General features: G+C 40.1%; 1 protein-coding gene across 2 annotated transcripts; it reads right to left on the reverse strand.

The window, feature by feature from the left end:
- Positions 1-834: 834 nt before the first annotated feature.
- TXNDC16 (thioredoxin domain containing 16) lies at positions 835-24,235 on the reverse strand. Of its 2 annotated transcripts, none has more exons than XM_078870326.1 (21): positions 24,132-24,235; positions 23,848-24,037; positions 23,052-23,209; positions 21,823-21,905; positions 21,633-21,706; positions 21,434-21,508; positions 20,905-21,026; positions 20,345-20,435; positions 19,281-19,437; positions 18,860-19,026; positions 18,661-18,721; positions 18,188-18,356; positions 17,523-17,672; positions 17,203-17,262; positions 16,567-16,753; positions 12,126-12,262; positions 10,627-10,714; positions 10,168-10,309; positions 8,211-8,377; positions 6,728-6,924; positions 835-3,211 (listed from the first exon to the last, which is right to left on the reverse strand). In XM_078870326.1, exons 3-21 carry the CDS (start codon positions 23,191-23,193, stop codon positions 2,838-2,840), a joined length of 2,643 nt encoding a protein of 880 aa, XP_078726452.1. In that variant the 5' UTR covers positions 23,194-23,209; positions 23,848-24,037; positions 24,132-24,235; the 3' UTR covers positions 835-2,837. The 2 variants fall into 2 exon arrangements, with proteins under 2 accessions (XP_078726452.1, XP_078726453.1); XM_078870327.1 differs by having other exon boundaries at positions 23,848-24,078.

Here is a 24,235-nt window from a genome sequence, read left to right on the forward strand (position 1 = left end):
GACGCATTCAAGTCAAGCAGCCTTCATAATTTCTATGCATCTCTCCCCTCGGAGACATATCCTCATCTCAGGAACCATGCACTCAAAATGGCAACCATCTTTGGCAGCACTTATGTCTGTGAACAGACTTTTTCCAGAATGAAACATTTAAAATCTCCAACCAGATCTAGACTAACGGATGCACACTTGCATCACTTGTTACGACTAGCAGTGACAAATATGGAACCGGACATTGACCATCTCATTAGCCAAAAGCAGGCCCATAATTCCCATTGAAATACTGGCAAGTTTGTTGATTTAACTTTACTTGTTCATTTTAAATATTGTATTTGTTCCCGTTTTGTTTCTTCACTTCAAAACAAGATATATGCAGTGTGCATAGGAATTTGTTCATAGTTTTTTTTAACTATAGTCCAACCCTCCAACGGTCTGAGGGACAGTGAACTGGCCCCCTGTTTAAAAAGTTTGAGGACCCCTGATGTAGACTGTAGCCTGGTTATTAAGCTGGGTGGGTGTACTGGCAGTCTATAATGTAGACTGTAGCCTGGTTATTAAGCTGGGTGGGTGTACTGGCAGTCTATAATGTAGAATGTAGCCTGGTTATTAAGTAAAGTTAGTCAATTTGTAACACGTAGGCTTTCGCGACCATTATTAATAAACAACGTTATTGGGTTTAGATCGCCTTATTTATTAATGTGTTGTAACCCTCCACCACCCGACACGGCCAATCAGTAAAAAAGTGTCACGTTGATAAAAGACTAATAGTTGGTAGTGAGGGGAACATTTTATTTTGCGTTAAAAATGCTTTAAAAATACACTAAACGCTCAGGTAAATTCTTCACTGCGTGATGTCCCCCCCACCCCGATGCGTGCAGTGATTACTACTATACATTTGCTAGATGCTACCACTATAGGCCGTACATATTACTGCACAGCGGCCGAGGAGATCGTGGCTGGGGGGGGGGGGGCAGGGGTAGCAGGCCATCTGTGTATATATGTAAGGTTATTAAGAAATATATTTTTCACCCGGGCAACGCCGGGTACTTCTGCTAGTAAAATGTATAAAAGAACAAGAAAATCACTTAAAAATCGATTTAGTTGAAGTATGTAGCTGCAGTTACATACACGTATGTTTCAAATGCTAAAGGGGCATTGCCCCTAAAAGCCATATGGCATACAGAAAATGTTACAACCAAAAAGGGGATGATATAAAACCGCGAATTTTTTTATGCTTTTAGGGGTGCAAACACGCGAACAGTGTCATGTGTAACATGTGCTGCAACACAGAACACAAACCACATGGATGATCGCAACTTTAAATGTTTGCAATGCTATGTTAGACAAAACCAGAACAAAATTCCAGCGATTTGAAACATTTACAATCCAAATCCCAAAAACACATTGTTCTATAAACGTACACTTTATAAAATTGTAACGTTTTGTTGCCGAGTAACGCACGATTTCGAATTTGTAAAATACCAAAAGTAATTGTAAAACAGCAAAGCCCAGACGTGCGATAACGATAAGCTATTTACATTTGTAGCATTGATTCAGAGACCTATTGTCGGGACAACCGTTCCAAGTACGTCATCAACCGCACAGGCTAGAGATGAAAATCTGTTCTCCTCTGCGATGAATGGCAGTAGTATTTTATTGATGCGATGACAAGCAAGTGGGAAATAGGGTGAAGATGACATTGCTTGCCGTTCAAAAATATAAAGGATCATTGCCAAAGGTTGGTCAGAGTACACAAAGCATGCTCTTTTGGAGAGAAAAAAAACCCATATTTGGGATGTATTCTTCCCTGGCAGTGGACAAATATGAAACCTGACTTACAAAACCCTGACTTTGTAAGATGAAAAAATATATACTTTTCTTTAGTTCCACATTCTTTACACTTAATTTGACGATTAACTTCTATAACCTAAACCTGTTTTAAAATGAAACTAAATAGTATAAAAAATAAATTAAATAGTATTTTAATTTTGTTCAACAGTTGCTCATAAATCATAATATACATGAAGTTGTTTTTATGATGTCATAGTGCTATTCGTTTATGGTTGTCCAGATTCATTTTGCGAATGGGAACAATTGAGAAATTTCTATTAAATATACTCTAGTTCGCCTGAAGTTATGAGAAACATTTGGAACATGGCACAACTAATTGATGAACATTAAAACTTTTCTATGGTTCCATAACTTTCATATGTATCCAATGTCCAACATGTTTCAGTATGTCCACAACAAAGCTTTAATGCACTTATTTTGGGATAATTGTTTTTAGGGGAAAGCCACACTGAGTCATGTGACTCTTTTTTCAGGATGGTCCAGCAATGGGTTTGTTGTTTTTAATTTAGTTTGAAGCCAATTTATGAGTGTTTATATATATGTAGGAGGAAACCAGAGCACATGGAGAAAAAACATCACACACACGAGGGGGGGGGGCGGCAACACTATCTAAAGATCTGGTGAATGGCACTCCCACAATCCAGAGACAGTAACGAATGACCAGTGTGTGTGTGGGAGCTGGGTCAAAGGATGTATCGGATAATACTTTTGGACAAATGGTGGGATATTGATTTTGACAAGTGAAGCTTAACAGAGCCAGATGGGCTAAAAGGTGAGCTTTTTTCACATGGAACAAAACAGCTGCACTTTGATTGGCATGGAGTACCCTCCCCCGCAAAGAGCACGAGCAAGGCAACACCCAAAGTTATCCAAACAAGTCAGATACACAGCATGCACCACGATAAGAAAGGACATTCCAACACACGGGCAGCTGTATAATATATTTTTGGAATAAGAGTGGGGTAGAGAAAAAAAAGTGCCGCTCTCACTCATAGCTCGTCATGTCTGTCATGAGGCTGGCTTTGTGGTGGTGGCCGGGTTTGATGCATTTTCTCATTAGGGGCAAAATGACCGCCGCCAGCACTTTGGGGCACACGTGCTGGTAGAACTCCTTCCTCCTTCCCATTGTAAGCAGACGACACCCTGTGATTCGAATCCCTTTCACTCCACTCCTCCTGCTGCCCGCTATGCTCAGCGTCATCGTTGTCATCGTAATCTTCTTCACCGTCCCCTGCATGTCTGTCGTCGGTGTCGGCTCCATTCGGTTGACGGTTCTCGGCGAACCCCGGTGATTCGGCATCCATGATGGCCAGAAAGTCCAGATTTTGGCGTGACGGAGGCCATGTCTTGTCTGGCAGAACAGCTGGGGAAAACAAATAGGGTGGGTTGGTGGCATTAAATACGTCAGTCTACAACCAGCCACAATGATATACATATACATTTTTTCCATTGCTGTATTTGAGCAATGTGCTTGTAAAATAACTTTGCCGGATGTTGTGGTCTTGTTAGATACAGCTTGAAGACTTTTACTTTGTTTCATTGCATTTACAAATCTCAACATCTGCGTATTGTTATGAAACTCAATGTTCTGTGTTTTGATATTAAATGAAAGCATTCATTATATTCTCCTCTTGCCTACAGCAATATGTTCAGGAGTTAAATGCCAATGTCGAGGTCAGATAGCCATAAGAGGACTTCAGAATAATCCGTGTCGTTTTTCTGTTCCTCCTCCTCCATTTAAAGGAGCACAGGCCACAGTGGTTTACTAAATGGTCCCATAGTAAACCACTGCAGTATGCGGATTTGGATACAAATTTAATGGAAATGAGCAACGTTTTTGTTTTAATGGCACTGCCCAAAATGTCGTTTACTGTTGATATGTGAAGCCATGCAAAATGAAAGGAAACCCACTCCATCAACTGACACGAAACTTCGAAAACACAAGCCAAGAAAAGTGCTGAATGTAAACAAAAAGCACTGTTAGAAACCTGAACAACAGTCTATAATTACACTTTAAAAATCAAATACACTTTGGCTCAGACATCCATTCAGAGTTAGATCGTGCTGTAATCTACCAAGGGTTTATCAAATTGATGCTGCAGAGAGGCTATTCGCATAAACAGCGACTGGAGTGTGGCAGTTTATCACTGGATTCACAGTGCTTTCACCAGCCACACCTATGATGAAGACTTGAGAAGACCAGGTCAGTGAATCGAACCACAGAATACAACCTGTTTTCCACGGCATGAATCCTGAGTTCATTCACATTTTTACGTGCTGTAACATCTTACTCACGTAGTCACTGAGAAGCAACACTATGTAAGAGCATGGCACCGAACGTCTAAAAGTATTTGGCATAAAAATGGTCATGCTTTGTTCGTCCAATAATAATGAGTATCATTTATAACACAAACAAAATATGTGCAGCCGTCTCGAATGCAAATCAGAGGTGCTGCAGTTAAAGTGACAAGAAAAGGAAGTGTTTTTTCCCCCACAAAGAATCTATTTGAGAAATCGAAGGCTCTTTAAAATAAATTGTGTCATGAAATGTGGCATCAATTGAGGAATAAAAGAGGCTTTTATTGTTTACTTTGAAATTCTATCAAATGCTGTGCAAACAGCCTTCATGACGGTGGTGCCAAAGGCAACACACTGAGTATGGGTGGAAACAACTCCTTGCCAGAATGTTGTAATTTTTTATTTCTTCTCAAACTACGAGAACATTCTTCCGCTACTTTTCCTTACCAATTGAAAACATCAAGATTATGGTTCAATACGACTTCCGCTAATGTCAAAAAAGTCGCTCATTACATTATTAACAATAATATATCCAGCAATGTGGCTCACCTGTATGGCGAGCAGCTCATAATCGGAAGGTTGTAAGTTCAAATTCTGGTTGGGGTCGACTCAATGATCCCACAGGGGTGGATGAAATGAGCATCGCGTGGAGAAGGTAACAGTGGTTGTCTTATGGATGGACTCGCCGTAAAAAATGTAGAAGTTTTACAACTGGCTCAGGGTTATAAACAGACGTGGGCTGCCGCAAATCTCATTTGAGCAGGAAATCATTTTGATTTTGAAACAATAATCGAAGGATTACAGTACAAAGTACGATTTTGTTGTTTTGAGTTATAAACTGGATGAATCTTAATAGAAAGTGTTTCGTTGAAATTTTATAGCAATGCAATATTTCAAGTTTTTGTAAGTTTCACTTCACCAATTTCTGCCTTTTGGACAAGTACTTGTAGTAACAGTGGTCCTTAACACCTCAGGCCATATTGGCAAAGTGCCAATACAAGAGATTCGCAAACGCTAGTTTAATGAGGGGAGGGCAGGGAGGTAAAACATTCCCCTGATCAGGACAACTTCATACTTTTGCATGCTCCCATGCTGTGGGAAAAAGATATGCAAAGGAAAGAGATTCTATTAACGGGTGAGTAACATTCTGCATGAATGGAATTTTAAACGTGTGCTGTTTGAAAAGGAGTTACACATCGGTGGCGATGCGGGGAGGACAGTGTTGTCCAGAAATCAAAGCACCCTGAAAAAAAGTGGCTCATTCCATCACTAAGTGAAAACATGTGGTTGTACAACTCGGACGGCTTGCTGCAATACACGGAGGCTAATTTTACTGACTGTGAATCAGTGCAATTAGTACTATTTTCCCTTCGCTTTTTTTACCGTAAAATATATTCATCATTGCCCTTGAGAATAATTTCCCCGGCCACTAATTTTGCATTCAGAGAGTTTCCTGAAATGCCTAGACTACTGGCGGAAATGCAGCAAAATACAAAGGAGTATGGTTTTCCCATTTCTGAGTCATATACTCGGATGTATTGCACATGCGCTGTGTGAGCTTAGACTGAAGTTATTTTAAGAAGTCAAAAAGGATGACTGACAGTTTTACCACGTGCTAAGTGGAACTTTCCCCTTGCTTAAATTAACCTATTTACTCATTGCAGCTACAGCCATGCAATAAATATTTGTATATTCACACTGCAAAAAAAAAAATCAAATTCCCTAAATGAAGCTCATCACTTTGTGACATGTCTGAGCGGGAGCACGTTTTCCACTTGTTGCAAAGGTTTGTGATGTTAGCACAGTGGCCACCCTGGTTAATACTGTGGGTATAATAACTACAAATATAGGCCAACTGCTTCACAGTGGACATTTAAGATCTCGTGATGTTATTTGGAAAAGAGTAGGCGATGTGTACCAGCATCACGGTCCAAATTAGCCACGTGAAAAATTACTCAATGACTTAATTAGGTAAAATCACACTAAACTGTTTTTATTTTACCAGATAAGGTCCACTGAGCTATACAGCATTTTTTTCAGAAACGATCTAAATGATAGCTCAGCGAAGCGGCCTATCAAGTGGAAATTATAACAGCCAAATACGCTAAAAGAATGCATCTAAATGTGGATGGAAAAACCGGAGGACCCAGAGAAAAATCCATGCGACCACAGGGAGAACTCCAAACTTACAGGCGTCAGGGTCGGGATCGAACCCATGCATGAACTTCTGCATACTAGGCGAGCGGGTTAATATCTTTCCACCGCAGCGCCCAACATCACCCTCTACTGGCAGACTATACCCATCTGCGAAACACTGCGTCTTTGTGATAGCCTTGCGCTATAAGAATGGCACAAAAAACGATATGAAGGTTTCTAACACATGCCGCGTTAATATCTTGATAGCCAAATAGTCACAGTGGTATCATTAGGTTCTCAGATAACATCATGGTGCTCCTTCAGATCCATACCAAGAACGACCCTAATACTCAGACGACAGCTGACCTTTCAGACAATGACAACATTCCACTCGAGACAACACTTGGGTGTTCATGATACATCGCTGATATTTTTTTGTCCAAACCTGTCGGCTGTAGGTTTTCAAGCCGGATACTCGTGAGCCACATAGAGATGGCAGAGCCGGTGAGTGGCTTGTCAGATTTGGGAAATGCGTAGACCTGTCCTGCGCCCTTGTGTGGGTTCACCAACACCAACTCCGGAGGGTTGGCTGTCCTCGGCAAGTATGTCTCCAGGATCTCCAAGCCCACTGGGTTGTCCACACTGCATACAAGAGATATAAGAAGCACATACCATGTTGTTTGTTTTACATGTGGAGACAAAGGCGGAGTTTGGCAGGGGTTCTCGCTTTGTCCCTCATATTAGGCATGGAGGGTGGATATAATTCATGTTTAATATTAATTGTAAACTACTGAAAATAAATTAAAGGTGCTTGGTTTGGGGGGGCGCTGCCTATCCCGCCCCCCCGCAAACTCCATCCATGTGCGGAGACCAGAAAATGCACAAGAATCATGTGCAACCCTTTGTCAATACACGACTGGATGACAGCCTCCCCACGCCATGTCTTCCATGAGGGTTGTTAAGATCATACTTCACTATGCTGTCCAGTGTGCGTTGATGAAGGGAATGATTCAGATATTAAACTTCCACTCATGTTCGAGCCATCGCCAGGAATTAAACTCAGGTTCCCCTGGCTCATAGTTCAGAATGCTCATCATTGTGCCACCGCTCCACCCAGACAAGTACGAAAGTACGAACGTTTCCTATATCGTGCCGAGTACAATACAGACCAGCAGCGCACCACATTAAATACATGTCTGGTTTAAAAGATGACATTTTGGAAGATTTACATTTTTCTCAGCATGCAGTTCACTGGGAAGTGAGCTCCTAGCCGTAGACCGAGCATACGCGAAGGTGCGCTCCCAAAAGTTGACTATTTATAGGAGGCTAATTAAATGAGACACCGGTGGATATCCTGAATAGAATCACTCTATTCAAACCTGCAACAAGATGATTCCACAATTTATTTTCCAAGTAGCTGTGCACCATGTTAAGGAATGCTCACGAGTGTGCCAGATGCATTCAGTGTAGCCTAGTTTTCCTAAAGGCGATGACACGCTTCCGGTAACGTGTCCGGTAACGTGTTCATTATATTGCTGAAATGTCTCAATTGTCCTGGGAAATGCAACTAAAATTAGAAGAAAAAAATCCAAGTCAAACTCGTGGTTTTGTCGAAAACGATTCACTCTACACTTTTCTTGATGCATCTACCCTCATACTGCTGGACTTTGTATCTCCCCCTTCCATCATCTCGATTACCAAATGAATTCAAGCTTGTTCAATTCAAGAAACATACGAACTGTTATCTATATACACCTATAATAGTGAAAGCGTTTTTTTGCTGACCACAAGGTGTATCGGGCTTTTGGGTCTATGCTCAGTAACTGTGACGAAAAAATCTAGGTAAAACATCTTCTCGGCTCAAGATTGGTCAGGTTGACTACAGCGTGGAATGGATACGCGATGGGGCAGTTGTGTGCAGGCATTACGTGTCCATCCAGCAAGCCGTGCTGTAAGCCAGAGCCCCGCTTCGAGCTGCGGCTTCCAGTGTACGCATGGCTGACACGGAGGCTCCATCGCGGCCTCCAACAAACAGGATTAAGAGAGGCCGGCCGACACGTAGCAGCTTCGGTAGCAGCGACACGCTCAGCTCTGCCTGCAGGACAAGCGTTAAATGTCGCGAGTTAAAATGTAACGCGTTTGTACGTGCCAAAGAGGAAAACGCTCCCGAGAGGACAACAGACGTGAAAATTGAGGGACGATGTCGTCCTTCAATTTTAAAGCCGTGGTATGACGCGGGACAGCGACAGAAAGGGAAGATCATTCAGACGCTGTCTGAATGGTCTTCACCTGAGGACGGCTGCTTGCGTTGTGGCCGAAACGTCGTGAGAATTGTATTTTATTATGTTTTATTTTTATTATTTTATTACTTGCCTTCTACGTGACTTTACCGAAAGAACCAAGAAGAAGAAAGGGAAGATCTTCATCCAGCAGTGGATTAATCATGGTAAAGGGTGATGATGAGTAAACGTTTATGGTACTAAAGTGGGGTAACATGAGCTCGAGTTTGTTTTGTTTTATATGAAATATGGCGAAAGATGTTGTATGGAAGATACAAATATAGGTGACTTGATTTGGTTTCAAGTGAATTTTGTATTATGGGCGTTTTCCTTGTGACATGTCCTTATTCTGTTTATGAATACATTAGCGTGGCGGTTTAAAAAGAGTCAGAGATGATATCTGTAAGACAATTAACTTTAATCCAGCGACTTCACTTTGTTCTCCTAATCAGTGGAACCACCACGAGGCGATGCTGAGTTGTTAGTGGTGCGGCACTGAACTAAACTCTCGTTGGGTGTTTGTTTTTTCTGAAAACGGGCATTTAGCTGTTTGCACATTGCAATGAAGCGTACAGGACACAGCTGACACTTTCAATTGCAAATTTGCATGTTGATATGTAAATGCCCGACAAACACAAATTACTTCGGTGGCCAAACAAGGTGCTATGAAATTGATAAGAATGTGCTTTATGAAAGTATTCTACAAAATTCCATTGGAACCTGCATGCAAACAGGCAAGATAATGCTGAACGTTGACATGAAAAAACATTACTGGTGAAAAAATTATACTCGTGTGAATGATAAAATGAACATCTAAATTGGACAGTTTTGTCAATTCAAGTTTACAGGAAACAGTGCATTCCATATAATTAAAACGAACAACAGCGTTATTTAGAGATTTCGGAACACAAACGTTTGCGCAAACTTGAAACATGAGTTCATAAACGAAAATGCATTTAAATTTGAAAACTCATTACATGCACTGTTCAGTCTCCAAACGGTAAAACAAACTAATGTACATATATAAAGATGTAAAAGATTAAATAGGTAAATTTCAATACTGTCAACGTGAATGCTGTTGGCAATAATGTATTTAATCGGTTATTGTCAACTGCATATAGTGGTATGGAACAATGGTAAGGCTGACTGTGGGATGATGTGGCCAGCCTCATGCATGCTACCACCATTTTCATGACGTTGATGTTGACACACCGCACCAATTTACTATAAGCTGGGTAAACCTTGGGTAGGTTCAGGGCATTTCCATATATCCATTGCCAAAGGTGTGGACAGCAGGAAATTAGACCTGTACCACTGGGACCATAGAACAAGGCACGCACACCACAATACTACCACCCCCAACGCATGGAAACATGTTATGTAACACTGCTGCGTAGTACATTTCCAGTACAAAATACACATCCGCATTGATATTAAAGATAAAGGAGGAATTTTTTAACGAAACCAAATGTTTGGAATGCCAAGATACTGGTGTGTAAATAATACTTTCAAATAGAAGGGATTGCGAGATAGGGTGGGAAATAATATGGGAGGCTCATTGTTGATATGCATGTTTGAATCTGCGTAATTTACAAGAGCAGCATACAAATGCAGGCTGGCTGGAGTCGCGGATAGTTTTCACAGTGACATCTGCGCTGATCGGCCGTGGGAACGCAAATGTCTTTAAAAAAGGCTCCCCTCGTTTGAAGACAATTATGGAAGGAATGGTACTGCCAAGTTGAGTGGACCTAACAAGTAAAAACATTGACAAAAAAGGAAAGCCATCACCATTATACAACACAGACACAACACTCGTTTTTTAGAATGCTGATGTTTAAAGTTGGAGCAGAAAAAAAACGATTAAAAAAATGTCAATATGAACTGTGAAATATCCACGCAAACACAACAAAACGTTACTGCACTGTATACACTACTTTTACCACTTTCATTATGTGGCTTTTTAGATCACTAATGGTGTTTATAAGGCCATCACTGTCAGCCACGCGAGTTTAAACTGATTTCACCTCCAGAATGGAACTGAGCCATGGTGGCAGGTGTGACTTACACATCCAAGGCCACACGATCGGTGATGCACAATCCCATCAGAACTTCTCCTCTCAGGGCCTTACTGGCTTCAACAAAGGCTGTGGTCTCTGCAACATTAAATAAAAAAAGCACTTTTTCAATACATCATCATTCACCGTGTATTGATTCGCAGCAGTTTGGATCAGTGTGATTTCCTCTCATATCAAAGCAGGGGCATTTAACCCTATAAAGCCTTTTATTTACAGTCCTTTGTCAATCCACAACTAGAGGAGGCCTCCCCACGGTGTGCCAGTCATGGGGGTTGTTTGACCATATTTTACCACGAAGGTCAGTGCAGGTTTAGTAAATTGTGGGAGAAGCAAAAACTGTTCAGATATCATACATTAAGCCATGTCCAGCAAATCAAATTCAAGCCAGTGGTGACATGGCACATGGCTATGTGGTTTTCGGTTCTGGTGCTGGTTAATATGCCGTGTGTATTAACGAAAAATACCCGCCATCTGCTTAGCAGTGGACATTAAAGAACCCGGGACGTTAATGAAGTAAAGTAGTCCACGTGTGCCAGCTTCATGGTCCAAATGAGCAAAATTTTAAGATCACTTGCAAAAGACATAATTGGGGAAAGTCACGTAGCAACATTATCTACTGCTGTGAAACTACTGCAGACTGTAATCATCTGTGAAATAGAGTACCTCCGTAATAGCCTTGTGCGATAACGACGCGAATACCAAATGTATTGATGCTCTGATTTTATTCGGGTCGCTGGGTCCATAGTACTGTGTGTGAACCACTGCACCACAGCTAACCCCCATATAAAGTATTTAGTCGAGTGAAAGTGACTTAGGCTTAAACAGGCTTTGGGCAGTAGTTATTTACTTTGGTAATCCTGTTAGCAGTGAAACATTCCACATTTTAATGGCAGGAGCCAGCCTCTCCAATGGACAACCACTGCAGCGTGATGTTTTTCAGTGATGCTCATTTTGTGGATCACAAAGGGATAATAGGCTGAGCAGCTCCCCAACCGTGATTGTAATTCACAAGCGTTTGATTGTGAGTTGGGAACTCTTTCATCTTCTGGAATTGTTTGAAATGTTGGCGAGACACCAGCATACAATGGCATATTTTTGCAGTGACATTAGACCACTTACCTTATAGAGTTAGCACACATTGTGTTCACATTTCATAATGTTCTCTTAGAACATTACTGGGGACATTGACTGTATGAACACTTAATCAAGAGACAGGAAAAATAACCTCAAGGCCACCCACAAGCAAGAAAATACTAACAAATTTTCAATTTATTGTTATTTAAATCCAGAAGATGAAACCCAAACCTGCAGCTACAGGACCAGATGGTTGTGTTTTAGAAGCTTCAATAGGTGAACACTCCAAATTGAGTCACAGAACAAACATTTGAAGGAACTCCAAAAACAAACAGTTACTCTGCATAGAAAATGCTTTTAAGTTGTTACGTTGGCCTGAGTTTGTAATAAATCAAGTGCTCTAGGCACGGCTCACCAGCAGGCATGTTGACTGTGAGCAGTGCAAGGGCAGAAGTATTGCAAAGGTCGGCAGCACAGCTGGGCAAATCCCCTCGCAAGAAACTCATCGCTTCTTCCACCGAGTGCAACGGTAGTGGGCTGTCTACTCTAATCCTGTCACAATGAACAAACACATTTACGGGCATTTTAGGTACATTGCAAATATCAAACGGTGTAAGAGTGCACACACTCGAATGTACAAAATGACAGGGAAGGGCGATAAGACACCGATGTGATGTTGGTACAAATGTTATTTAATACTCACTCAGAGCAAGCAGCTTTAGTTAATTCCATGTGTTTGTTTGGCTTCTAAATGGAAGGTGTAATGTAAGAGGCCTTGGATATGGATGACAAATATGTTTAATGAAGCCTATAGACGAGGGCATAAATAATCAGGGCATAATTAATCTATCCAGTTATTGTATTTGTCTGGGTGATTCCATTTGTTGTAGAACTCATTTCTCACTGAATTGTAATTATGCACTTTATAATGCTCACACCGAGGATATATTTAATGTGTAATCATCAAAGGGTTGCTGTATCTGAGTAACATCTTATTCGTTTACACTTTCTTCATCACTGGAGCAAGTGCAAGCAATTGTCAAGGATTCATCAAAGACATGTTTTTGTCATGACTACAAATGTTAATTGTTATCCCGCTGATTAAAAAGTAACCCCCTGTATCAATGTAGTTACCGATAAAATATTTGCTGTGGATGGTAATGAGCCTTAACATTGAGCTTGACAGTGATAAAACACTTTCAGGACAAAGTGTAATTTTCCTGTATTTGTAACCTCCAAAAACTCACCCACAGCTGCCAGTGACATAAATATACTGGCACAGGCTCATCGCTGGCATACTTACAACCCGAGGGCCAGCAGATTTAATCGGTGCTGCAAAACCATTGAAGAGTATATAGGGATTGCAAAGAGATAACAAAAACATTCCCCACATATTATTGTTGAGACTTTCTCACATACATCAGACAGTATATGTGTGTGTTGTGCACATTATCAACTTTAAATGTGCTAAGGGACAGTGTGCAGACACTGACACCTACATCATACGTACAGGGGTTTGTGGGAGAATTGGGGCTTGGGGCCAGTTGCTGCAGATTCTATGACTAATGCTGTTTTTTGTGTTGGCAAACTACGCAAGTTTATTAAGGCATTTGTGCTGTGTATATACAATGCAGAAAAACCCGCACTACATGGAATTTATGATGGCTCTGACAGCACTTACCAAAGTTATACTAATAGCAGTGGAGGCCCACTCAATCTATTACGACGATCATTTGCTAATGCCACCATGACGTCCCAAAACAAATGTTTTCTATCATGGTTCGAATTACTGTTTGAATACTTGCAAAAGTAAATATTCTCATAATAATATTTGCAAAACATATTTACAAATGTACTTTTAAATAAACTCGCATTAGGGACATATGGACTGCCTGATTTTAACACATTGCTCATTTTAATATGTACAATATGATACACAATTTTTAAGCATCTGTACTTTTTCACATCTCATTTCCTAACATGCTCGGTTATTCAGTTTAACACGTAGTAGCAGGCTTTCGCGACCAATATTACTCATAATAAAGATTTTTGGCTTAGATCGCGTAAATATAAATGTGTCGTAACCCTCCACCACCCGACACAGTCAATCAGTAATGCATTTGCCACGTAAACAAAACACCAATTAGTTGCTACTTCAGCCCACCGGTGTGTTGGAGAGCAAATCCACAACATTTACAATTTGAGTAGTACGATGTTTCGTTGGTAATTACGCGCTTCTGGCAAATCGCCCGATGAAGCTGGCTGTGGCAAATCCCTTACTAATTGGCTATGTAGGGTGGTGGAGGGTTGCGACACATTTATACTTAAGCGATCTAACCCAAACACCCTCTATTATAAATGCTCAGTTATACAAACTGAACAGCTTTGCATTGGGTCACATAGCTTATTATGATTTATTAGGCTAATAAAATGATAAATATACAACACATTCATCAAAAGCACTGCCCTAAAAGTTACAAAAATACATATACTGTCTGAGGCATGAGATATCTCTGCTATGAAGAAGGGACATTGCCAGAAATATCAACTCTTTATACGGGTATATATGTATATAGTATTATTGTAGGGTAGTGTTATTCATGAATGTGTTGCATTTTTGTTATTTGTGCTTGTGCACCACCGCTAATGCAGTATCGCCATATAATTAATTTAACTTAGAGAGGATAGTTGCTGAAGCTAGAAACATTTTGGAATATTCCAGCCATTATTATGATAGCTTAATCAAGATTTGTAATATGCCTGAAGTGCTGTCAACAGCCTAAATGAAAATGGCACCGAATTAAAGGTACTGTTGGTTCAGTAAGGTAAAACAAATACAAAAGGTGGCTGAAAATATTACATCGGATTCTCAAGAGTAAATAGTTGATGGTTTCAGCCTAGTCACTAATGGCTGCACAAATACAACATTTAAAATGTGGTTTTGTAATTAATTTGGCGAAATTCAACATCTGAGAATTACAAATATTGCTTTGATCGTCACGTACAAGCATTCCTCGCGTGGACGAGGTAATTTCAAGGGATCTCAAATCGAGTTCCATAATATCTGCTTCTGTCGACAGTTCTTTTAATATGTGGAGTTGCATTCCTCTGTTGTGTTTTAAATGGTTAATCTTACGAGAAAATGCTGAGTAGTCAGAATAAAAGTCTTACTCTGCAGTCATTAACATAAATTAAGCTCACAATACACCCATCGATTGTCGTGTGCAAGATTCTAAAGTTTTTTTTTAATTGCTTCTCTTTTATGCCAGTAAAATATAGCGCTCTGCTTGCTATTGTACCGAACCTTTTCTGGCACCTCCTGCTCTCATATTTGCACAGGTTTTTTTAAATATTCGCAAGTGTTTCAGTTAGGGCCATTAAATACCTCGATTGTTAGTTGTGCAATATTCCTGAAGGACCCTGTACTCGTTCTCTGCAATATTGGTGTTTTTGTCTTTGTTATTGTTGCTGCTCGTAAAATAGCCAGACAACTGGCTAAACAGGATCATCCGTGTAACAAATAAACTAAATTTTAAATTAAACAACCATCTCCCTGCTTTCTCTTTCCCACCAAATCTCTTCAAGTTATCCGCCAATCCCCTGCGTTCTCCTGCCTGGCTGTGTCAAGCGTTGTTTCAATAATAATTTACTTATGGCGTCCTTATGTGATTACACATACATTCCAGAGTTTGTCCGATGTTGTATTTTAAATGGACTAAATTTCAGAAACAATATTTCACTTACCAACTATAGGAATATTGCATATGCTCAAATCGACAACTAATATTGCTTTTGGAAACCGATGCAAACATTGTATGACTTTGACTTACAACTGTCTAGTGTACATAAATATTGACAAGCCAAACAGAATTATCCATTTCCTGATAATGTGCTTTGAAACATTCTAAAATTGGTTATTCATACCGTACGTATATTTTACAAGTAGGACGTAACTTTTAAAGTGAGAAGTGAGTAATATTATACGCACAAATGCCAAAATAACAGTAATCGCACCCTGTGGGTGTTCGGTCACTTGAGATAATATTTAGAATTACATGGTTGCTGTGGCTAAAACCACAATTTCCTGTTATGTTGAACACACAAGGATTGAAAAAAAGCAAGTAAATGCTACTGTTAAAGAGGGAGTGAAAGTGAGCGAAATTTAATCAAAATACGTGTGCTCATTATTCAGGCAAAGAGTGTATAAACACTGACAAGATCATGCAAATTTCATGGGTAAAGTTTATTTAATAGACCTTTATCAATCCACTGCTGAAGACATTGCAAAGCCACATACGTAATGGGGATTGTTTGGCCATACTTGGCCACGCCGAGATGGTGAATGGAGATAGCGAGGACTGGTTGAGATATTATTCCACTGCCATGTTAGCCATGGCATGGGATCAAACTCAGGTTGCTGGGTTCATAGCAGTGCACTCGCCAGCTACACCATCATGGTATATTTACTTGAATGCATCTTTATATGAATAATACGTTATGTATGTTACAATTATTTCGCACTGCACGTAGCCAACTGTGCTCATTGAAGGTGCGGGGGAAGGACAAACTAAACAGGTATTTGGAGATCAGCATTACTGAGACGATAATACAAAATAAATCAACACTCGATGTTTTGAATGCTCCAAGGGAAGTTGACACGCATGGGGTACAATTTCCTATAAGTGAAAAGCCTTTTATCACCAAACATTCAATAACAAACGTCGTATATTGTAAAAAAAATTGGTGCGTTTTCAACACACAATAGGTGAAAAAGCCTTCCGCCAATATGGGATTCGGGCTCATGGATTCTTTCAGGAGAGTCACTGTGAGGGATAACGAGAGAGCAAATTACTCACATCGCCACCCAGCTGAGAAGCGCATCCCTCGACAAGGTTCCGGGGTAGGCGGTTGGCCCCTGAACCAGTGATGAAAAGAGCAACACCACGGGGAGGCGGCTCGCATTGGCATGCTGGCAAACATCCGTCCACTCGGCACAGTCCACGCGCCACGGGGAGACTCGTCTGCCAACACCGCTGAAGGCTGCTGTGTGCACAAAATGTCAGACTTCTTAGGGCTGGGACTCGTGCAGCAAATGCCATTAAGGTTGCTCTCACATCCGCAAATAAGGCGTTTATTGGATGGAAATTGTGTTTAAATATTTGTCTTGGATAGGGCACGCGGGCAGACTTTCAAGTTTTAAGTGCACGGAGAGTGAATTTTTTTTAAGTCATACTTATTGGTAGGTGGACCATATTTCATGACAGTAAATATCTGCTGTGTTGTAGAATGCATTATGATGAATTTAAATACTAAACCATTTAGTGTCTGCTTTCTCAATCCATCAAACATTTTGCCAAGAACTAAATTGACATTCACTAGCTTAGATAACCATATTTTGAGGATGTAAATTATGATCTATATCGCAAAATAAAAAGTTAATTCTAAACTAGCCAAAAGCTGATTACCAGTTAAACTCCTTAAAAGTCACATACCTGATATCTTGTTGGCAACTTCTGCAAAGGTCCATAAAAAAGCTTTAGAGACAGCATCCCCTTGTGGATGAAAACACAAGCTACATTTATTCAACAGCAAAAGCTGCAACGTGAAAAATGTCAATGGCATGACAACTTATGTTCTTGTAATACATGTGTTAAAAAGCAATACTTTTTTAATCAGCAATGTATTTTACAAATAACAATACATAAACTGTGCACATAAAGTAACAGTTGTAATCATTTTGCACAAGTTCTTACGCAGCGTTAAGACTCGTTACCCTGCATTGAATACATATTTTTCATTTGTATAAACGTACAGCCAAGATAGAAGATGACTAGATCCATGTTTGTCTGTGATAAGACCCTTTGGTAGCCGACGTCCGTGAGTGCAGGGACTGATTCTTCCAGGTTGAGCTTCTTATTTTTTATTTTTTCTACAGCCATTACAACTTCATCATCCTGCATGGCTGCGAGGTAAGACCATACAGACAAAAACCAGCACATTTGAATACTTACACACATGGACATTGCAATTTCTGTGACAATTTATGAACTAATTTGCGGGAAGAACCCATGTTACACAATTCAAGTTTACACATAGGTTTTTCACAGCCGATACTTTTACGCATAAGCACAATTTTCCGATTCATAATGAATTCAATTAACAAAAAAACTCACGATAAAACTCTCCCCGAAGAAGATAACAAAAAATGACACGAATGATTGAGATATCCAGTTCGGATAATTGGAATCATATTTAATGGACTGCTCATAACTATTGCAAACTCCAGCCACAATAATTGTGATCAGTCCAGTTAAATATGAAACAATAAACTACATTGCACCAAGTACATCTAAAGCATGCAAGCAGTATAATTGCATTCATCCACTTTGCAACTATTTATTTACAGTGATGTCAATGCATTTGATTGCAGTGTCAATCGCTGAGATATTAACATTAACGAAACTGAAGAGTTGTTACCCCAGAGTGGCATAAAGTCTGAGGAAGAGGGGTCATAATCATCTTCTTCTTGGGGCTGACCATAACCACTGTGATCTGGCTCCTGCTCGGAGCCATGCGTCTCCTCCCGCTCCACTCGGGTGATCACCGCCTCAAATGACTGCATCAACAGATGCTCCACCTTTGCGCTCTGTAACCAGAAATGCATTCTTGAAAAAAAAACACGCTTGGCCATTCACTTTTTAGTTACATGTTGAAAATCATGTGCTTTATGTAGATGTACTGATGTAGGTTTTCACGGCTTGATGTATGAAAAAACACTCATAAAAGATGTTATTTTGGGATAGCCGTGGAAACCACTGCTTTCTCCTTCGTGACGTTTCTCCTCCCACGTTGGAGGCATCCTCAGGCAGAAAGGAGCAGCGCTAACCACGGCTATGCCGACAGAACAGCTTTTAAGAGCATGTTTCTATGCAGATTTCAGTAAAACTTACTGGATTTGCACCTCTGTAGGCGACATTGAAATCAGTTGGAAATGCAACTCCGTGTTCCTCACTGTGGCACATGATACAACACAACACAACACGAAACATTACAAATAGCACGGTTCATTGCAGTTTGCCTAATGCAATCAGCAGGATGACTAGGCAGCCTACGGAATGTCCTGTGGCCTTGTTGTAAAGAGAACATTACCAGCGGACAAGGACGACACCGGCTGAGCCCAGCAGGCGATGGGACAAGGTGCGCGCGGTGATTTTGTCATATTGGTACGTCTCTCTCCGTGAAAACAAAAACACCTCTGGGATGTGCAGCTCCGAAAAAAGTGTCTGCGCATGTGCAGGATCCTCTGTTGTTTCCACCTGAAAACGAAACTAGTTAGCAAAAAATAAATATATATACAAATACCTACAAGTGCATGGGACAGTGGCTTGGTGGTTAGCATAATGCAGTGTGGTAAACACCACACTACTGCTGCATATTTTTTACAGTTGTAAGTAGTATACATTTACCATTCTGTTAATATGAAGGTACTTTAGTGCAACCAATCAGCAATGGACTACAACTACTTACCATCTGTGTTAATAAATGATTATTCTTTCCAAATGTTACTCACATAAGGTGGCCCTGAAGCGAGCTTAAAGAAGCGATGCAAGTAAGGCAAGGTGAAGGGCTGCCGATAGGCGGTCTCGGGGCATGGCTGGTCGTCGCTCAGTGACAAAGCCCCACAGCTGATGAGCCATAGGTGTGGGGAGAAGGAGCTCTCCAGCACTCTGTATGACAGCAAAGGAACAAAACAATTCGTAATGCACACCAGCATCTGTGGAATGTAGGATTAAAACCAAGGAAACTGTCACCAATTAATAAACAAACGCATCCATTACGTGAAATAACAGGTAGATGGAAAATGTTGTTCATGCTGTCACAGAGAAAAAAAAAATAGACCTTGGCATTTTGGCTGATGAGGTTTTCGCGATTGTGCTGTGTAACTCTCCGATGTGTTGTTGGGTTTCGATTTAAAGCTTTCGTGACTGCAGGGATTCATATTCTTGGTTCTTTCGGAAGTCACGTAGAAGGGAAATAATACAATAATAAAAATAAAACAATACAATTCTCACGACGTTTCGATTGCAACACAAGCAATCATTATCAGGTGTGAAAACCACAGAAAGAAATTTTTTGAAAAAGTTTTTTGCAATCAAAACGTCGTGAGAATTTTATTGTTTTATTTTTATTATTTCCCTTCTACGTGACTTTACCGAAAAAAAACAAGAATGTGTTTTTGGGTTGTACAGCGTGTTTTTTGGTGTTATATATTACATCCGGTGTTTTTCTCAACATGCTGGAAGCTCCGTTGGGAACTAATAAAACTGAAGAAGCTCCCAGCATGTTGAGAAAAACATTATACATAATAGCGAACAACACGTGGTACAACCGGAAAACACATTGGAAAGCTATTTTTGCCAAGTAATCTTAAGGAAATAAAAGCCAGGAGGCTGAAATGCTGAGCTCTTCCTTTTCACTAAGTGATGGTAAAAGCTGTTTTATACAAATAACATTGAAATTGTATGCATCGGTTAATGAAAACAGCAACTTAATAAACTTTCCCTTAATTACTGTAATCAAGATTTAGGTACAAACTCTCAGTTTATTTTCCCAAAAACTATTAATAGTGCTCACCCAAGGTCCTTTAGAATGTTTTGGTCTGTTGAGAAGGCAAAGATGAATTTGTTTCCATAAACAAATGCCATTTCTATGAATATTCTGTGTTCTGAAAGTAAAACCACATCACTCAGAGAGGTTAGTAGTAATCTTGTAAAATGCTAAACAAAAGTACAAGGGGATCCATATATAGACAACTCATTTATTTCCAATTACCTCAGTATACGCATAATTGAATGCTGCAAATAAATTACTCCAGATATGTTGGATGAAGTGTATTCGGAGAATTCTAAAAGATTAAATACGTTGACATTGGTGGGAGACATGTAGACGATTTGAATTAAAATGAATTTCTCTTTATTTTGAAAATTGTAGTTGTGTCTTTAAATAGATCACTCTGTTTCTACCTGTTTATGCATATTATAATGGAGTTTTAACAGAAGTTATATTCAATCGTAGGCAGGAAATGAAAAACTAGAGTTACAAGTCATGTGCAGTTAGTTTAGGGGATTGATCTATCCACACTGACCACGCAAAAAGAAAAGTGATTTGCACTTTTATTCTCAAGGCATTCCTACCTGGAAGACCAGTAGCACGGAGATAAGCAAACACAACATCCTTACGGCCCTTCTCTGTGTCCTTGAGGATCTGCAGCCCTTGCTTATCTTGGACAAATCTCACCTCCTCCATCAAGAGCAAGCTGTGGAAGTTTAACCAAAATAACAATGACACTTGACAAGATGGTGTACTCTTCCTTTCTTAAACAACTCAGGAAGAGATTTTTTTTTTACCTAGAATAATGATTGAATCACATACTATAACACATATATACTGTATGGCATTGTTACTTAAAGATGCATAACGAAAGTATAAGTGCATAACAAAATATAATGTTCAGCCATTTCTATATATATCCTGTAACTTACTATAAATGTTGTATTACCCCACATTAAATCCCCTTTAAAAACACATCCCAGTATCTGGAGGGTTTTTTGCTACATGCAACATTTACCCTCTACATGAGCGTACACGTTGTTTTAAGATAAACAAAAAAAAATGCTGCTCGGCCAATTCCCGCATTTTGGAGTGGGTCACAATGATACTTACTGCAGAGTGTTGGCCATGATCGAGTCGACATCGAATAGAGTGTCGAGGTATAGGGGTTGAGGTAGTTTGTTCAGCCTGCAATAGAGATTACACACCGTATGTTGATGTAAGAGGATAACGTTCCAAAGCTATAGAAATACTTTCTGTCCACCATAGCTGTGGCCCATGAAATAAAATGATGTCAAGACTGGACACTTACTGAAAGAGATAGGCTTTGTTGATAATATTGTCTTTCTCACAAAAGTGCTCCACGTGGTTTTCTTGGCAGTCAACCTGAAAAATATTATACAGTGTAATACAAAAAGAGAAACACAGTGATAAACACATCACTTTTTTCATATAATGCTTTAATATGGTACCCCTGTTATATCTGTGTTTAATGTAAATACCTGCCAAACTGAAATTGCATACTGTTTAAGCAGTTCAGAAGCGTTATCCAGATTCTTCAAAAAATGTTTGACTTGGATGGTACCTGTGGTAGAGCATAAAAAAACAAGCTTAAATGTCCTCATCGATTAATCAATTTTCGTTCATTTTCACACTCATGATCCATGCACGAAGTAGTGCATGTGAGAATACATTATTTAGTTTATGAAAATGACACGAAGATGACATTTTAAGTTGATTTTACTTGCAACACGTATGATCGCGTTTAGCTGGTTTCCCCGGCTATCTCACAAGGGAAATCTCTGGTGCTTGAGCACAACAACAACAAAACAAAAACATAAACATTGCAGAGAACGAGTTTGGGGTCATTAAGAAATATTGCACAACCAACAAGGTGTTTGACAGTCGTAAACTAAGCACACGCGAATTAAAAACAAACATGCAAATCTGAGAGTGAGTGGCGCCAGAGGTAGGTACAAGCTCTATATTTTAGTCTAACAGTGACATAAACACGCAAATAAAAAAAACAGCTGCAAACGTGCGGCTAGAGGTGCCAGAATGTTAGGTATAGGTGCAATTATGCTCTGGGTTTGGTGTAATAGGGAAATACAGACATGGAGAGAAGGGAGGGAACTAAGCTGCAGATAAGCGGCAAGGGTATTCCAGAATTGTTTTATTTAGGCTAATGGAGCAGAATACAATTGTATAAAGGCGACAAGACGACCAAAACATTAATATAAGAATGCAGTAAAAAAATTAAATTTAACCGCTAACAATTCAACAAATTACTTGGGGTGGGGCGGGGGAGTTGAATACTTAAATGCCTAAACCAACTCATACAGCTGCATTTAAATAACACATTTCTTGAAATAATTACTCGAAATATTTCAACACTGCTGGTGGAAGGGCCTCCACTAGATGGGAGATTGACAGCCTCTGGTGGAGTATTGGCCCACACATTCACACTGGCCACACATCTTGGAAGAGAATACATTACATAGCGAAAGCACTATATCAAATAAACACACATTGAAATAACGTTCACAATGTACCACTTCCACAAGTGTCATCAAGTGATATGCTCATACTCAACCTATGCACGGATTGTCAATAAATGTCCGTTGCCGATGGTCCACATCTCAATGAATGCACGTGCATGGTTAAGCACATAAAAGTAGTTAAAGGGGGGAAGGGGGGGGGGAGTTAAATCTACAAAGCTAACCGGTCTTACTTTTCTGTTTAAAATAAATTAGGGAAGAATATGGAGAGTTGACCACGGTATTCATGTCGGTGGATTTGAGAGATGGGACTGTGCAGAGCGACAGTCCAGTCTGCTGCAGCAGCAGCAGCATTGGCAGCAGCAGCAGCAGCATGACTGTGTAGCGCCACCTGTAAACCACATTTGTGAACTTGAGACTTTTGTCACGTGCAGACTTGCACGTTCGTGAAAATGTGTGCTTCAAAATAATGGTAATGAAATAACCGAGATGTCAATCGAGTACATTACATGAAAACAACATTTTAATTCACTTTATTTTTTATTATGTTATTGTTATTATTTTTTCTGTCTACGTGACTTTACCGAAAGAACCATAGCATATAAAAACACTGTTCTTAATGCCAAATCGACGTGCATTTTGTAGTAAAAAAAAGTTATCACTGCCAGTGCATATATGTAACTTTTAAGCATATCGAATGCGCTGCAGACTTATACAATCAAGCAATACTATACAATAAGTGAACATGAACATATTTAAATACTGGTGTTATTTGATAACGTGAACGTTATATTACTGTGCGCAAAAATCATCATCCTTAACCCCAGCTATGACCCGAATGATTAACCACGTCTCAAAACCTTAGCCCCAATCCTAAACAGGAACCTTGCATTATTAAACACGAACCTTTTATGATTAAACACGATTCTAGGCACAACGCCGAACCTTGACGAAGAACCACAACGCTAACCCCTTGCTGTTCATGCACAGTACACGGCCTTTTGCGAGTACAGGTTGGAAAATAATTACGTTTATAGGCAGCACCAGAGCCTATGGAGCCGATCGCAAGACATCCGCACGCAAGCAGCGAGCTGCACGCGATGATGATTACGATCGTGGCCACTCCGTTTCGCGTGCGTAGTTGTAGGCCGAAGCCTACGCCCTGTCCTAGCCTCGCCGTCCGGGGAAGACGAGGGTGCCTCGGCCGCCGGCACGTTCACTGCCGGTGGCCGACACACGCACAAAGCACGCCTTTTAAAACTTACAACGCCGATTTGATATTTAGTGTAGGCAAGTCCGTGTCATCGCAATACCTTCTGTTGTTGTTTTTTAAGCTGTTGGCTGCAGTTTGGGAATATTTATAACGTGTTTATCCTGCATAGCGTTGTAAACACGTAACATGGGTTGGCTTTGAGGG

The sequence above is a fragment of the Lampetra fluviatilis genome, chromosome 30, assembly GCF_964198595.1.
Source record: "Lampetra fluviatilis chromosome 30, kcLamFluv1.1, whole genome shotgun sequence".
NCBI lineage: Eukaryota > Metazoa > Chordata > Hyperoartia > Petromyzontiformes > Petromyzontidae > Lampetra > Lampetra fluviatilis.

Coding starts and splice junctions, on each gene's coding strand:
- TXNDC16 (XM_078870326.1), bottom strand. CDS start 23,193: ATGCTGCTGCTGCTGCTGCCAATGCTGCTGCTGCTGCAGCAGACTGGA. Junction 21,906..23,051: donor AATTTATTTTAAACAGAAAA/GTAAGACCGGTT, acceptor GCTCTACCACAG/GTACCATCCAAGTCAAACAT. Junction 21,707..21,822: donor ATGCAATTTCAGTTTGGCAG/GTATTTACATTA, acceptor AATATTTTTCAG/GTTGACTGCCAAGAAAACCA.